Raw genomic sequence first — 17,656 nt, 5'->3', positions numbered from 1 at the left:
ATTTTTAGACAACTTTTTTTAGTTGGCTAACAAATAAAGATAAACACGATTTGGTCTTATCAAAGTAATTCAGATGGAAACCTCAGTACTGTACATTTTAGAATATGCTGCTCAATGCTAGTGAATAAGCATCAAAATGAGCCCCTCTTTCATAACAAGTGACAGTAACATTGGCACAACCAATTTGCACCCACTTAGAAAACCAATCCGTATCAAGAGTTGTGTTTCAGTATCTTTGGCCCGATAATTCTACCACTAGCGGCAGAGCTTTGGGAAATACAGTCAGCCCTGTTACTCAAAAACCTCCCAAATTCATAAACTCCATCATCACAGTCCTCCTCTAAGGAGGCTGCAAGGAGCACCAATGCTAAAGGATGATACTGAACACCTGCTGAGCCATCAACCCATTCATAACACCCTCCAGTTCTCAGAACCATCTTACATTTTTTAGCAAATAGCCTCCCCCTTTCCAACCAGTAACCTTGGAAGCAGCCATGTTCATACCACGTGGCCACAGATCACAGATGGCTGGTCCAGGGCTGGGCATCTGACAGATGCTGAGCTGAGCCGGGGGAGGGACTGAGGCCAAATGACAGCAAAGGACATCTGACTGGTCTTTGAAACAGATGTCCACCCAGACAAAGCGTGGGCTGTTGTATTCCACTGCGGGGACTACGGAAATAGAGAATGCAGGTCAAGGGTAGGAGGAGGGCAGGGCTAGCTCAGAGAGAAAGGCAGGGATGAGCACAGGAAGACTTCCTGGCATGGCACGGATGTATTCATGGATCGCTGAATACACGTCTCTGTCACTAAAGGAAAGCTGCTTTGTTTAGCATAAGCCAAGCTCTAGAGTGAGTCTCTTGCTTGTAATCAAACATAGGGAGGCTGATATCTATATTGGTGAAGAAAAACTGGATTCATAAACAATTAATAGGTTTCTTGGCTGCAAGACTTACAGATTTTTACATGATTTTTACAAACACAACTCGATACGGATTAGTTTTCCAAGTGGGTGTACACTGGTCGTGCCAATGTTACTGTCACTTGTTATGAAAGAGGGGTTCATTTTGATGCTTATGTGCATTAAGAATATTCGAGAAGAGAATAAACAGGGAGCATTTCTGAAACTTATGAGAGCCCAGAAGCCCTTTCTCAGGGAATATTCATTGTCTCACCCATCAAATATTCACTGAGTATGGACTGTGGGCTAGTACCATTCTAGAAGCTAGAGACACATCTACGAAGGAGGCAGAAAGGATCCTTGTCTATATTCTAGTGGAAATAAGCCGTGAACAAACAAATAAATGAGATAATTTCATGTAAAAGCAGGAGGCAGGAAGAAGTTAAACAGGCTGGTAAATAGTTTAAAGGTTCACAAAACTTTTGCAACAACCTTTCTCAAGAGGTAGAATCTATTTTCTCATTTCTTAAATGTGGGCTGTCTTGAGACTGACTCTGAACAGCAGAATGAAGCAGAAGCGTGAGTGGACACATTCCAAGCCTGGGCTCAGAGGGCTTGCAGCTCCATCAGCCTCACAGAGTCAGCATGGGAAGAAGCCTATGAGAGCTGCCGGGGAAGGGAGGGTACAGAGAGCCATCCCAGGCAGCCCCACCTCCCAGCTGGGGCCTAAGGCATAAGTAAGCCACATGTAGGCAGCAGAACCGCCCAGCTGAGCCCACACCAAAGTGCCTTTCCACAGAGCTGTGCACAAATAATAAATGCTGCTTTTTATTTGTTGTAGTAAAATACATCTCACCTAAAATTTACCATCTGCACCATTTTAAGTGGTTTAAGTACATGCACACTGCTGTGCTTCCATTTCAAAACCTTTCATTTTGGCAAAACTGAAACTCTATCCCCATTAAACACTTCTGCTTCATTGACTATGCTAAAGCCTTTGACTGTGTGGATCACAACAAACTGAAAAATTCTTAAAGAGATGGGAATATCAGACCACCTTACTTGCCTTCGGAGAAACCTGTATGCAGTTCAAGAAGCAACAGTTAGAATCAAACATGGAACAACAGACTGGTTCCAAATTGGGAAAGGAGTATGTCAAGGCCGTATATTGTCACCCTGCTTATCTAACTTATATGCAGAATACATCATGTGAAATGCCAGGCTGGATGAAGCACAAGTTGGAATCAAGGCTGCTGGGAGAAATATCAATAACCTCAGATATGCAGATGACACCACGCTTATGACAGAAATCAAAGAGGAATTAAAGTACCTCTTGATGAAGGTGAAAGAAGAGAGTGAAAAAGTTGGCTTAAAACTCAACATTTGAAAAACTAAGATCATAGCATGCAGTCCCATCACTTCATGGCAAATAGATAGGGAAACAATGGTAACAGTGGCAGGCTTTATTTTCTTGGGCTTCAAGATCACTGCGGATGGTGACTGCAGCCATGAAATTAAAAGACTCCCTGGAAGAAAAGCTAGACAACATATTAAAAAGCAGAGACATTGCTTTGCCAATAAAGGTCTATCTAGTCAAAGCTATGGTTCTTCCAGAAGTCATATGTGGATGTGAGAGTTGGACCATAAAAAAGGCTGAGCACCAAAGAATTGATTTGTTTCGAATTGTGGCGTTGGAGAAGATTCTTGAGAGTTCCCTGGACAGCAAGGAGATCAAACCAGTCCATCCTAAAGGAAATCAACCCTGAATATTCTTTGGAAGGACTGATGCTGAAGCTCCAATACTTTGGTCACCTGAAGTGAAGAGTCAACTCATTAGAAAAGACCCTGATGCTAGAAAAGATAGAAGGCAGGAGGAGAAGGGGATGATAGAGGGTGAGATGGTTGGATGGCATCACTGACTCAATGGACATGAGTTTGAGCAAGCTCCAGGAGATGGTGAAGGACCGGGAAGCCTGGCGTGCTGCAGTCCATAGGGGAGCAAAGAGCCAGACATAACTGAGCGACTGAACGACAGCAAATTAGATACCAACTCCGCGTTGCCCATCCCCCCAGGCCCTGGCAACCACCTTTGTACACTCTATGAACTGGATGACAACAGGCCCCTCCTATGAGCACAGCCAAACAGCATCTGCCTTCCTGTGACTGGCTTATAATGTCCTCAAGGCTCACACACGTCATAGCAGGCGTCAGAATTCCTTCTTTTCAAAGCTGAATGACACTCCATTTTACGGATGGACAGTATTTTGTTTATCCAGTCATCCATGATGGACATTTAAGTTGTTTCCTTTTTTGAATAGAGAATTAACACCAAGCTTAGACCAGGGGTCTCACCCTGGTACCAGAGCTCTGGTGCTGAGATCATTGGGTGAGCCTCAGAGAGGTCAGCTTGGTGACATGCACAGTATCATATAGCCAAGAAGTATGAGGGCAGGATTCAGATCCAGGCAGCCCAAATTCTGGGATCTTTTTACATCCTGGACTGTGATTCTGTATAAAAAAAAGTGTGTAACTCACAGCAACTTCAGTGAAGGGATAAAACTATCTGGATATAGAAGTTCAGACTTATAAGACCCAAACTGGTAAATAAGCAAGGAACACCATCAGACATTCACATAAAGGAAAAGCGTGCACAAAATGTTTAACATAATTAGCGGTTGAAGCATTGTAATGTTCAACAGTAGAGTGACTTTTATTCATCAAATTAGCGAGGATTTCATAGAAGCAATAACACCCAATGGTGCAAACATGTAGGGAGTGAGAGACATAGGGCAGTGGGCATGCAAGTGGGTGCATTTCTGTGAAAAGCAATTTGGAAATAAGTGTCAGGCTTTTGAAAAAAGTTAAAACTTTGACCCTGTAATGCCATTTCTGAAAATCTAAGGAAATAATTAGAGATGCAAACAAATGTTTATATACAAAGATATTCACCAAACACAATTTACAGTAAAGCAAATGGAAAACCTAAGTGCCCAATAAAAAGGAAATAGCTAAGCAAATTAGCCATTACATTGTATGTTACAAGTCATTAAAAAGTTATTAATGAAGAGTAATGATTGTTCATAAAATGTTAAGTGAAAAAAGAAGAATTCCAAGTAACTGCTACTGTATAACTATATAAGGAGAAAACTATCTAAATAGGGAATGGAAAGCAGTAATCTTTAACATTGATAATAAGTGGTGATTTGGGGGTAGGACCAGAGGGGAGATTTTTTTTTCCTTCTCTTGATTTTCTTCTTTTGTATTGTGGTGATGATATTTTATAAGAAAACACAGCATATGTATTTTAAAAATTGAAAGTACCCCCCTTTCTCTCCTTGAAGCATCTCATTTATCTAAGGCTGTCTCTTCAGAGAGCCTCAAAATTGCCCCCCTTTCTGGAGGGACCACTCATATCTGGTTTACTCTGTTCTCTTCTCTGCTTCTGTGGGTCTTCAGTTCAGTTTATCTTCATTTGGTGTAACACACACTGTAAGGTACCCACACTGTGAAGGGACAGCCTGTGTGAGCCCACACAGAGGAGGGCCAGGTTGGACATAGAGAGGCACAGACATGATCCCCTCTGATCATAAGCTCAGAGTTTAACAGAAGAGCCAGACAGACAACAAGGGTCCTTCAATCCAAAAAAACAAAGCAAAAGCAATGGAAAAGGTATGCCAAACAGGCCCCAGTAACCTGCTATGGATATTCAAGGGATAAAGCAATTCTGATCAGGGAAATCAGAGGAGGTGATAGTTGAGCTGGGTACCAGAGAGAAGAAAGGGCATCCCTGGATGCAGGTATAGCAGTACCAGGAACAAAGACCCAGCAGTGTAGCAGGTTTCAGGGGGTGGCATTCAGGATAATAAACACCCAGATGAGTGTAGTGGGGAAAGAGAAAAGTGAGGCTAGGTCAGTGGGGGCCTTGTGTGCAAGGCTCAGGAAATCAGGCTTTTTTCTATGAACAGAGGGACTCTCCAAAGGATTTGAAGGAGAGGAAGAAAGACTCTTTAAGGAGGGTCCAATATTTCCACTGTTGATGAGGCAGGGCAGAGCTCACAGCTGGGCTCAGAACAGATGCAGTTAAAGAGATTCATAACTCCACAAACCAGACCCACCAAAGATACGATGATTCCAGAACTGTGCCCCACTTCCGGGGCTATAACTCACCTTTGTCCTGCACCAGGACCTCGAGCTCCTCCCGGACGCCATCGTACCAGCTGGTGATGTCCACATGGAGGGAGTAGTCACAGCAGGATTTGGTGTCTGCTGCTTCATGCCATTTCTCAAAGGAGGTCAGCAGGCTGGACCCAGGTTCAGGAACAACATGGTCAACTGGGACAGAAAAATATCACATCCCAAGAGGCTCAGGACCCAAGCTGTTCCAATGGCAGCCTCTTCCCTGCCATCATCATCACCACCACCTCCAATATCAGCATAACTACTGCGACCATCCCTTATCCCCCCATCGCCATGATCATCACCACCACTTACACCATCCAGACCAACATCTTCAGCATCACCATCCTCTTCATCACTCTCACCATCGTCAACATCAATACTGTTACTGTCATCACCATCATTATCAAAATCATCAGCAGGGAAACGGTCACCACCATCTCAGTCTTCATTGACACCACCACTGTTACTGTAATCTCATCTTCCTCCTCGTCACCATCGTTATCATGACTGCTTATTGAATGCTTACAGTGTATCACATACTGCCACAAAGGCTTTACATAAATTACCTAATAAAATCCTCACAACTACCCTGTAAAGTGAGTATAAATACCCTCACTTGGCAGATGAGGAAACTGAGGCTTAAAGAAGGTGAAAAACTCCAAGGTCACAAAACTAGTAAGCAGTACAGAGAAGATTCCCAGAGTCCAGTCAGCTATAAAGACAGGACCATTTCCTGTGACTCCATGTTACCTTCTTGGGCATAGAATGCAAAGATGAAAAGGACTTAAAAGAATATGAACTTGACCATCCCTTTTTCAAATAAAGTCTTAGATGTAAAGCCTATCAATGGGGAGACATCTGTCTTTTAAACCACACTGGGCTCTGCACATCCCTCTGTTCCCGCCCTGTTTCTAACATCCACCCTTCACAGCCATAAAGAGCAGTATCTGCTACCCAACCCCTCTCACTCCTCCACCCATGTAGAGCATCAAATTAGCCTTTGCTAATTTGCCTTTCCAGTCCTTACTCTACGTGACCTCTCAGGACATGTCAAATCACTCTCTCCTTCTTTAAACTTACTCCTCCATGGTTTCCATGGCAACGTGATTTTCAAAGTTTGGAAACATTGTACTATGCATCATTATCACAGCAGCAATACTGACACAACCACTTCCCAGCTGTGAAAATTTCAGCAGCTTATCTCTCTGAGCCTTGCTTTCCCAATGGTCATAACAGCACCTGCCTCACTGGTTATAAAACTTTAGCCTTCTGCACACCGTGTACCCAGAGCAAAGAGCCTGATGTTGCTCATGATGCTGGGGATTTGAAAGAGAAGTAGCACCCCAGGGGTACGACTCACTGATCATTGTGGTCCCGCCCACCAGCGCTGCTTTGGTCCCTTGGAAGAAGTCATCAGCAGCCGTCATCCCCTGGAAGGGCTTCTGCAGGTAGGTGTTGACATCAATACCTCCAGGAATAACCATCCGCCCATTGGCCTCAATGGTCTTCACTCCACCGGGAACAATTAAGTTCTCCCCTATTTGCCTGGAAACAGACAACAAAGACAGACTTTGGTTCTGAAAACAAATGGCTGCCAACTGTGCAGTTTCAGTTCCATGAGATAAACATTTCTGAGGCAAGTCCCACCCAGGGCACCAGGTGGACACAGAAAACTCAGGCAGGGTCCCTGCCCTCCAGGGGCTCACAGTCTAATGAGGAGGAGAGACATATAAGAAGACGTTTATTACAACCCAGTTCACACTGGGGAATGCGGAGCACAAGGTGGGCCATTTCATCAGCCCTGGTGATCTGGGAGGGCCTCCAGGGGGAGGCAGGGGCAGAGCTGAACCCAAGAGCAGTGAGACCAGCATTGGCCTTAAGTGGGAAAGCGTTCTCTGAACAGCTTGTCACTCAAGAGTACTTCATAGTCTCTTGGCAACTGCCTGGGGGACACAGAAATGAGCAATGGCAGGGGGACACAGTGACAAGACCCCTGAGCTCTGCAAGTCCTCAAAGGCAAGCCTATGGAGTGAACTCTGACAGTCCCAAATCCGTATGTTGAAGTCCTAACCCCTAGCCCTTCAGAATAAGACTATACTTGCAGAGAAGGCCTCTAAAGAGGTCATTAAGCTACAACGAGGTCACTAGGGTGGGCCCTGACCCAACATGACCAGTATTCTCATGAGCAAAGATTAGGACACAGACATGTACAGGGAAGACCACATGGGAACACGGAGAAGACAGGCATCCCAAGCCTCAGAAGAAACTGACCTACCCACACCCTGTTCTCAGACATCCAGCCTCCAGAACTGGAAGAGACAAGTATCTGCTGTTAAACCTCCCCATCTGTGGACTCTTACGTCAGGCCCAGCAAACTGATACAGACATGCAATCCCCATAGAAAACAGTTGTGAGCACCGGCCTCAGGAAAGCTGCTTAACCATCAGGCATTAACACCATAAAACCTGCCATGAGGGAGTCACACCGAGGGTGGCAGGGCTTTTCTAGATAGACTGACCAGCCCTTCCATTCCCCATGTACTTGCTGCCTGTAAACGCCCTCGAGAAGGGGGGCAAATTCTAAAAGTTGGGGAAGGAAGAAGAAGAGCCTAAGAATCTCAAAGCCTTGCTCCTGTGGCATCTATCGGCTGTGCCTTGTGTGCTGGAACCAGAGTCAGGAGATGTATCTAGGGGCCAGTGGAGAGATGGGGTCGGGGGTGGGTGGAGAAAGACCAGGACAGATTCAACAGCCTCCACGGCCAGCGCCTGCCTGAGACCACAAGCAATGGTTATTTAAAACAGAAATCCAGGGGCTTCCCTGGAGACTCAGTGGTAAAGAACCTGCCTGCCAATGCAGGAGTTTGATCCCTGATCCGGGAAGATCCCACGTGCCGTGGAGCAGCTAAGCCCGTGCAGCACAGCTACTGGGCCTGCGCCCTCGTGCCCAGGAGCCCAACTACTTTGCCCGCAACTACTGAAGCCTAACACCCTAGGGCCCATGGTCCACAAGAGAAGCCCCCGCAGTGAGAAGCCCCCACAATGACACCAAGAGTAGCCCTTGCTCGCCACAACTAGAGAAAAGCCGACGCAGCAGTGAAGCCCCAGCACAGCCAAAAGCGCATAAATAAATAGAAGTTTCTAAAAAGAGATCCAGTTGTGCTGAACTGTTGGGATCTGGCCCCAACATTAGTTTCTCTAAGTTATCTAAAAACATCAGTATAATGAAGACGCAGGAAAATGTTGCTTCAATGACCACAAACGTCAGGTGCCAGAGTCCACACACAGGAGTAGAAGCAGAAGATCCTTGATCTTCTGGACTCCTGGGCTGGCTGCTTGGGGCACAGAGGTTACCAGGCTTTATGTGGGGGGTCTTCCAACAGAAGTGGAGCATCACACAGTTTGCCCTGAAAATGGAAATGGGTCTAGTCCAAGCACAGTGCCAAGGCCACGGTGAGCCCCCAGGAAATGTCAGTATATCTGCCAATTTCACCAGCACAACAACTGCAGCTGCTGCTGCTTCTAATCACCAATCCTCCTCCCTCTAGAATTCCCATCATCATGTAGAGAATCCTGCCGGGTCCAATCTCCCCACTGCCCATCTCTAAGATCATGGACGATGCCAGGAGCTGAAGGGAAGGGGGTTCAGGGAAGTCACCCCCGAGCCTTATAACTGCTATTGTGCACTGACCGTAGAAGACTTTTCTAAGCCCTTTATGGAAGATCTCATTCACATTCACACTAGCTATTAAAGACGACAGGGTGATGCTCAGAATGTGCACCACTCACAAAGGAACAGGCACAGCCCAATCAGAACGAACATGCACACAGACACCTCGGCACAGCCTTCCAGCGGGAACCAGCGGAGTCACAGCCCAGTCTGATCCTGGTCTGTGTGATTTGGCTGCCACACCGCAGCGCCAACAAGGCCTACCCTTCAGGGCCATTCTAACCAGGCAGATCATCGCCTTTTTACAAACCCTCTCTCATCTCTTGCCAACAACTCATGAGGGAGGAAGTATTCACATTTTACAAAAGAGGAAAATGGAACTCAGAGAGGGGCGGTAACTTGTCCAAGGCCACCCAGCGAGTCAGTGTTGGGTCTGGATTCAAGCTCAGATGCCTTCCTTCTTCCCTTCCACAGAAGCAGCAGGTTCTCTCCAAACTGGGATTAAACTAAACGGGACCCCCAGTGAGCCCCCATGAATTAGGAGGAGGACTCCCTGAGTGGTTCTCAGCGGCAATGTGGACAGAAGGAGAGGAAAGAAAGGAAGGAACTGGGAGAAGCAGAGACCAGTCCCCAGCCAGCATCACCCTCACCACCATTCAGAAAAAAGTCCTCAGCCATCATCTGATTCTCCAACGCTCAGCAAATTGGATGGAGCCCTTGATGAATCATACGAAATGCTGCACAAACATAGGTGAATGGCTTTTAGTAAAATTTGGTGAATGGCCGCAAGATGAAAGGATTCTTAGGGTTTAATCAGAGTGAAGAGGAATAACTGAGCCTCCTCGTGCCAGGCAGTTCCTTGGGCTCTCCTCACTTCCACGCCTCCTTCTCAGCCAGCAGGGACCTGGGCCCCACGCGACCATCCGAGACTCTGTGAGGCATTCAGACATAGTCACTTGCTCTGCTTAGTCCTGCAGGAAAGGCACCTCTAGTGCTTAGAAAGCTTTACATCAACAGGGTTAAAAGTAAAAGGCATCTCCCATGAAGAGCTGATGAATCTTGGATTTACAGACACTGCTAATTTCCTGAATACCCTGGGTGACCTAAGCCCTAAGTCTCCAGGAGTTCATGCAAACAGCAAGCACTTAATAACTGCAGCCCAACCTATGAGTACAGGCTCCGTCTGCTCACATCCTGGACTGCAAGTCTTCCAACCCCCAACTGCACATGGCCGGTGGGAATAGTGGTTCCATGAAAGGGTTCTCCGTGTCACTATGCCCTTCACGCTAAGGACCCCAGAGGCCTCACATAAGTGCGGAGCTCAACGCGGAGCGGTTGTGCCTCATCTAAGCTGCAGTGACTCAGAAACCTCACTTTACCATGCATCTCACCACACTCCACCCCACTCCACCATCCCTTTCTGGTTCCAGGCTATACCGTGCCTGTGACTGAGGTCCCCACCTTCTGATGTCTAGGTTTGTATGTTATACTTGCTTCATCAACACTCTGGGGTCCCATCCATCCTTGGCACAGTGCTAGGCCCTATGGGATGGCAGGCAATGACAAGATCTCTCATCAGCGGCAAGGGCATTGGCAGAGGTGGTGAGGAGGAGGTGGGCACATTCAGCACAGACGAACAGTCTGGGTTCTGGAAGGCTTCCTGGAGGAGGAGCCACACAAGCTCAGCTGGTAGGACAAACAGGAGCTGGGAGGCGGGGGCATGACATGAGGATGGGAGAGGGGCAAGGCATTTCAGATGGAGGATTTATGGATGCAAGTTTCCCAGGGGAGAACTGCTTGGCAAGTTCTACAAAGGCCATTTTTAGGGCAGAGGGAACTAGGGGAAGGGGAGGGAATAAACTGGAAGAGGTGAGGCCTGAGCTGGACCGGAAATGGTCAGATCCATTCAGGATAAATTGGTGGGGGGTCAGGAGAGGGAGGTTGGGAGGGGCTCAACGCTGCCCTTGGCACCTACTCCTCACAGATGGTCCCTTAACACACAAGGCAATCCACAGCCTCCTCCTCCTCCTCATCCCTCCTCTTCCTCTGCCCCTTCCTCCCTCTCCTCCTTCTCCTCCCCACCATCATCATCATCATCAGAGGATACAAGCCCAGGATGGATCCACCAATAAACATTCGTTCCTATTTGAACTTGACCCTGCTCACACCCCCTCTGCCTTCTTTCCAGGGCCAGCTGCCCACGTTGGATCCGAGATGATCTCCAACTCTGCTCTTTCCAACTCCAGAGGAAGAGTCGAGCAGCAGAGCAAAACGTGGAAACCATGTAAAAGCCACTGTCTGGTGTTAGGGGCTAAACAGTGTCCCCCAAAGCCCACATATTGAAGCCCTAACCCTCAGTAACTCTGAATGTGACTGTGTTCGGAAACAAGGTCTTTAAAGGGGTAATTAGGTTAAAATGAGGCTGTTAGGGCGGGTCCTAATGCAATAAGGCTGTTGTCCTTTTAAGAAACAGGGGGACAAACCAGAGGCACACACAGAGGAAAGGCCACAGCAAGAAGATGGCCATCTGTGGGGGAGGGCGCGGGGGAGGAAGACTCCAGAGGGAGGGGACATACCTATGCCTAGAGCCGATTCACACTGTTGTACAGCAGAAAGCAATACAACATGGTAAAGCAATTACCCCCCAATTAAAATTAAATTTAAAAAAAGAAGGCGGCAGCTGTCAGCAAGCTAGGGTGAGAGGCCTTAGGAGAAACCATCCTGTTGGCACTTCAGCCCAGGACTTCAGCCTCCAGAACTATGAGAATAAATTTCTCTTGTGTAGGTCTCCCCAACAGGGGTATTGTGCTCTGGGAGCCCACCCAGACTCACACCTCTAGGATGTCCTACACAGCTGAAGAGGCAGCCAGCCAGGAGAAGGCACAGGAGAACTCCAGAGTCCCAAAGCATGTCTTCCCTATACCAGACAAGAACCCTGCCTGGAGGCCAAACATGCCTCCTTCTCTCCTGGCCCCCTCCACCCATTTCCAGAAACTGCAGGCAGATAGGGAAAAAAAGCTTTGAATCTAGTCAGGTGTGCTAGGCTGGAATTGGGCCCTTGCCCCTAACTCATTCTGCAACGTGGAGCAGCCACTTGCCCTCCGGGGCCCACCACCTGCCAAGAACAGAAGGGCCTGAGTGTGTGCTTCACAGCCTCTGTGGGCCTCACGGCCTGTGTGGGCACCATGGCAGGGAGCCTCTATCGTCATGGGGTACACAGCAAACACCATCCCCTTCTCCACCCATGGTTTGCGCCTCCCCACACGTCTCCATCCCTGGGAGTCAGAGCCAGCACACTTATTCTGGGGCAGAATGCCAGCCTTCTACTTCCTCCAAGGGCTGGGCAGCTTAGGGAGACGGGCTCCTTAGAAGGTGTGTTTGGTCCACCCACTTTATGAGTCCATCTTCCAGGTAGACGTCGGCGTAGAAGGACTGGTCATCGTTGATGATGCGTCCGCCCTTGATGAGAAGCCGGTCACTCTGAAAAGCCAAGCAAAGTAGCAAATGTCATTACAGAAAAGCCAAGAAATGCTTTTTTCTAACTTTCAACATGAAATTTTCAACTCTTTTCTTAAGTAAAGAAATGGCCTTAAAAAGCCCCCTGCGAGCCTTCATCCAGATTCTTTCAAGATTTCATCCTTCTCCTTTCACCTCTTTCCCTCCTTAAACACTGGCTTTGTATTCACTGAGATATTTTAAAGCATGGTATCATTTCATCCATAAATGCTTTACTACATAACCTGTTAGGCAATTAAAAAAACAAAAACAAAAACCAAGATCCATTATCCCAACAAACCCAGTCATCATCAATTCCTTCAGCTCAGTTAATAATGAGACCATGTTCAATTTTACTTGATTGTCTCAAAAATGTCCTTTTACGCTGGGGTATTGTGATGAGGAATCCACCTGAAGTCCCCAGAGTACATCCAGCCCACAATTCTCTGCAGTCCACTGAAATCTGTACCACCTCCTCCTCTTTTTAAATGTCATTCATTTGTGGAAGAAACTGGGTCATTTGTAAATAGAACAAGAATTTCTTCAGGCATTATTATTGAAGTTAACAAAACTGAATTTAAAGACATTTTCAAACAAGTGAAATGGCCAAAAAAATAAAGTGACATTCCCCAGGAAAAACACCACCAATCAGTGTTCTGATGTTTTCTCCCGATTTCCCTCTACTTCCGTACTTGTGATCCTAGCGCACCTCGTCATTCACTCACCCGTGCACCCTTCAGATACTAGCCCAGGAGCCTGGAAGAACAGGAGAAGAATGAGCTCTCGTCGAGCTGGTGAGGGACGGACAGAGGTTTAACAAATCTGGGAGTATGTTGGGTTCAAAAAAGGAGAATTATAGGGTGCCCATCATGGGCACAAAGCGAAAGGGCTGCCGACCTTATTGGGGAGTCAGGTAAGGCAAGCTCAGATCTAAAAAATAATTCCAGATAAGTTGGACCAAAGGGTAAGGAAGAAGGCCAGTAGGGTGAGTGCTAAGTGCCTGGGCAGGAAGAACTGACCTGCCAAGGCCCAGAGGCAGCAAAGAATATAGCCAATTCTAGGAGCTAGAAAGAACACACAGTTGTGTCCTTTTTGCATTTTACCATAAGCCTGTCTCAAGTTATTTCATTTAAGGGGTTACAAAATATTTCATTTTATGGATACACAATAGACTGTTAATTATTCCCCCATGGTTTTCAATGCTTCACAATGATACATATTTCTACAATGAACAACTTTGTGTATAAAGCTTTTCTTTTAATCTGGACTATTTGTTAAGCTAAATTCTCAGAAATTGAACAACTGAGTCAAAAAGTATAAACCGTGCTTGCATCCCTTGATAAATATAACTAGACTGCTTTTCAAAAGTACCTCCCCAATTTGCCATTCTGAGACCACCAAAACACCCCTGGTTGTCATTAATATTCGTTAACTTGCGCTTCTTGGAGGCTGAAAACTTTTTTCTGCTACATGTCCATTTACTGTTTGTGTTACCTCCTAGCTGGAGATGTGTTGATGGACAAAGCACAGCCTCTGCCCTTAAGCCCCACCCCTTGGATAGGAAGCCAATTGGTACTGTTATAGTAAACAGTAACAATTCAGAGTCGCCACCTCAGATGGAGGGTCTTGCATGGGTTCCTCTGAAAACTGAGCCTGAGATGATGATTTTAGAGGCAAGCAGTGATTCTGGGAGGTGATTCCAGGAAGTGGAGTAAGGGAGGCAGGCATGAAAATCCAATACAGGGTACCCACTGACCCAGCTAACACAGGGTACCCAGTGAGTAACTGGGGCTAGATCCCACCAGGGCCCCCTGAGAAGCCCTCTATAGATACAGAATGCACCTCAGGTGGGTCCCAGTGGTCCCTCAGCACTGACCACGAGAGGAAGGCAGAGGATGCTGCATAAGCCTAGAAAAGAAGGCTGTCACCCAAGTTAAGGAATCAGCAAACGGAATGCATGCATGTATGCGCACACAGTCATGTCCAGCCCTTCCCGGTCCCACGGACTACAGCGTGCCGGGCTCCCCTGTCCATGGAATTCTCCAGGCAAGAATACTGGAGGGGGGTTGCCATTTCCTACCCCGGGGGATCTTGCCGACTCAGGAATCAAACCCACATCTCCTGCATCTCCCGGTAGTGGGTCCTTGACCACTAGTGCCATCTGGGGCTTCCCAGGAGGCTCAGTGTTAAAAGACAAGCATGGGACACAACTCAGTGACTAAACAAACACACTAAGGAATCAGCAAAGGCTTGCTGAGCAGAAACAGAGCCTACAGCCTGCTACGCAGAACCCTCTAGCGGGTTCTTGCATCAGTATGTTTCCTCCAGAGTGAAGGCTAAGTTAGTGAGACCCTACTTAATCTGGACTCCCTATATAGGCGAAATTCACTCTCTCACTTGCACCAGGCAGCTCTCTGCTCAGTGTCACCTGAGGGTCCTCCCTTTGGCTGGCTTGTCTGGGACACCTTACATCATGGTCTCGTCTGCAGACCCCTCACCTCTTACCCACTTTAGGTTTACACAGTTCTTAACATAGTACATCTGACACAGCCCACATTTACAGGTGTGTTTATCAATGTGCCTTGTCGCATTGACATCAGAGGTGCGTTTCCCCACTGGCTGCATCAGATACCACTCACAGGGAACCATTGCACTCGCATTACTGTGGAAGGATGGGAGCACCTACAGTTGTCCCTGCAGTTCCCTCAGAGACTTGATTCCATGAGGGCAGAGATTTCACCTGTTTTCTTCACTGCTGGGTCTCCAATACTTTGGGCACAGCCTGGCAGGATAGATGAATGTATAAACATCTGAACTAATTCTTGAGGGATAACTGCACAAAGATGGAGAGAAACCCCCAGGCCCAACCACCTGCCTCTTATCTTTAAGACAGAAGCCAGGACCAAAGGAAAGAGCCCTGGGCACTGCGTATCCAGAGGCAGAGACACACTGCTGTGCAGCTTTCTTGCGCACTGGAAAGCAGAGCAATGTGACTCACTGGCAGCTGGTGCCTGGTTTCTGGAACACGGTCTCCCATGCGCAGCCGTCTGCCTCGTCACATTTAATAGAGGGCTTTTCAGGCTAATCCTGAAAGGTGGTATTTAATGCACTGTACCCAGAAGATCAGCCCCACCCAGCTCTGCTCTTCCTAGAATCAGATGTTCAAATCCCCGCCCGGCCCCTCAGCTACCAGCAGATACCATGTGTAGCTACCATCAGGGTACTGGCTCTTGCTGTTCTCAGGGGCCAGCCCATTTCTAAAAACAATAAGTTCACAGCAGAAGGCAAGAGCTGATGTGACTTCTTTTTTCTTCCTTCAAATGAGTAGCATGCTTGCCTTTCAACTGACACTTTCAAAAGCATGTTCTTTGGAACTCTAGCCCAGCAGGGTTTTAGTAGATGTTGATCCAAAAGGGGATTCCCAGGTGCAGTGAGTTTAGAAAATTCTGGGTTAAAGAGATGCAGAGATGGTTTTTATGTCAGGAATTCCCAGATCCTTTACTGCTGATGTGTAATGTGAATATTCAAGAGGGGAACTGAGTTGATCTTTTCCAAATTTAGGCCCTTTCCATTCTGTGGGACACTTGACAAAGATACTTTTTCTCAGAAGACATCTCAGAAAATTTGCTTCATGGCTGTGGCGCTCTCCATGCCTGCTTGTGCTGAATGGTTCTCAGGGAATGTGAGGTCCCATTGACCTCAGATGGAAATGGAGCTTGAAATGGGCTGATCTCCCAAATTCACAAACTCAACATGGGTGGAGATCTGACCCAAGGTTTCCTAATTTCCTGTCCAGCGTTCGCTCCATCAAACACACTTTTGTCGCGTTTTTAAACATGTTCACTCATTTGAGGGCTTCCCTAGCAGCTCAACAGTAAAGAATCCGCCTGCAATGCAGGAGTTGCCGGAGATGCAGGTTTGGCTCCTGGAAGAAGGCATGGCAACCTACTCCAGTACTCCTGCCTGGAGAACCCCATGGACAGAGGTGTCTAGTGGGCTACAGAGAGGGTTGCAAAGAGACACAACTAATGTGACTTAGCACACACGCACATGGTAGAAGCCATAACTACCCATCATCAGATGCAATTTAGAAAGAACCTGAGGATCTAGCTCTCTAGGACTCCCTTTCTTCATGCAGGAAGTGTGAGTGAAAAACCCTACAGAGCTGTACTTCCCTCCACCAGTAAATTTTATGACACATAATTTTGAAGAGTTTAATAAAAATCACACATTAAAAAAAAAATACCAATACCCTGCCTCTCCCAGGATTACCACAAGGAGCAAACAGTCAGCAGATGTAAACAATGACAAACTCTGTACAAGACTCACTGTTAAAATACCTTGAAAGAAAATGAAATACCTCATTAAAAATTCAACAAAATCTAACAACAAGGGTATGTCAGAGACTGCCCACTTCTTCCCCGGTGACAGCAGTAACCTAAAGAGACTTACACTCATCATGGTTCACAGCCTTGGATCAGTGTTGTGTAAGAACAAACGTTCAGAGTCAGATGCAGCTTCCAATCCCTGCTCATTTGCTACCCATGTGACTTAACCTGTCTGAGCCTCAGTTTCTTCATCTATAAAATGGGGATAATTGTCCCTGCCTCATAGGGCTGAGGGAGAACCACATGGGGTATGTATATAAAATGCTTTGCCCAGGCCTGCCACTGGTGAATACTCAGCAAAGTTACACATTGTTTATTCTTTGCCATTTTCTGTAGCAGAAATTACACTCAATAAATATTTGCTTAAGAAAACAGTACGTGCAGCTAAAAAAAAAAATCTTGCCCATAAGGAATTCTCAGGCCACTGGGAAAGACTGAATCATAACCAGACCTTTGCACCCCAGTGTGGGAAGGGCTTGGACAGAGGGGTGGTAGGAGCAGAGAAGGCCTCCACTCCAGCCCTTCCAGGAGAATCGTGCTTATTCTGAGCTTGAAGAGTGAGGAATTAGGCACATGGCAAAGGAGAGAGGTGGAGAAGGGAATGGCAATGCACTCCAGTATTCTTGCTTGGAGAAGCCCATGGATGGAGAATCCTGGCAGGCTGCAGTCCGTGGGGTTGCAGAAAGTCGGACACGACTGAGCAGCTAATACAGAGGAGATGGTAGAGGGAGGCAATGGCAGGGGACAGGCATGGGTCAGGGGGTTCCAAGAGCACTCAAGGGTCTGCCAGTGGTTTCCTCTGGCTGAAGGAGGACCACAGGGTGAGGAAGCTGGAGAGGCAAGCAGGTCCAGGCTCACAGGGGCTCTAACGCCACAAGCAGACGCAAGGCTGGGCTGGTCACTATGGTAATGATGATCATGAAAAGGCTTTCACCAAGGAGGAATTCAAGCCCACTAAAGCTTCTGAACTGGGACTGCCCAAACTGGGCAGAAGTGGGAGAACAGAAACTGATCATCTGCACAGCTT

The 17,656-nt window shown here is 47.2% G+C and overlaps 1 protein-coding gene across 2 annotated transcripts in view; it reads right to left on the bottom strand.

The window, feature by feature from the left end:
* Positions 1-17,656, bottom strand: part of CRMP1 (collapsin response mediator protein 1) — a 64,564-nt gene that overhangs the window by 29,292 nt on the left and 17,616 nt on the right. For both annotated transcript variants that reach the window (XM_018049714.1, XM_018049715.1), the window contains exons 2-4: positions 12,138-12,226; positions 6,441-6,625; positions 5,069-5,233 (exon numbers count right to left, since the gene is read on the bottom strand). In XM_018049714.1, coding sequence (XP_017905203.1) covers positions 5,069-5,233; positions 6,441-6,625; positions 12,138-12,226 — 439 coding nt within the window. The remainder of the gene's footprint in view (positions 1-5,068; positions 5,234-6,440; positions 6,626-12,137; positions 12,227-17,656) is intronic.

Source organism: Capra hircus, chromosome 6 (assembly GCF_001704415.2).
Source record: "Capra hircus breed San Clemente chromosome 6, ASM170441v1, whole genome shotgun sequence".
Taxonomy (NCBI): Eukaryota; Metazoa; Chordata; class Mammalia; order Artiodactyla; family Bovidae; genus Capra; species Capra hircus.
The sequence above is the reverse complement of the archived record's forward strand: the minus strand, read 5'-3'. Positions and strand labels throughout refer to the sequence as shown.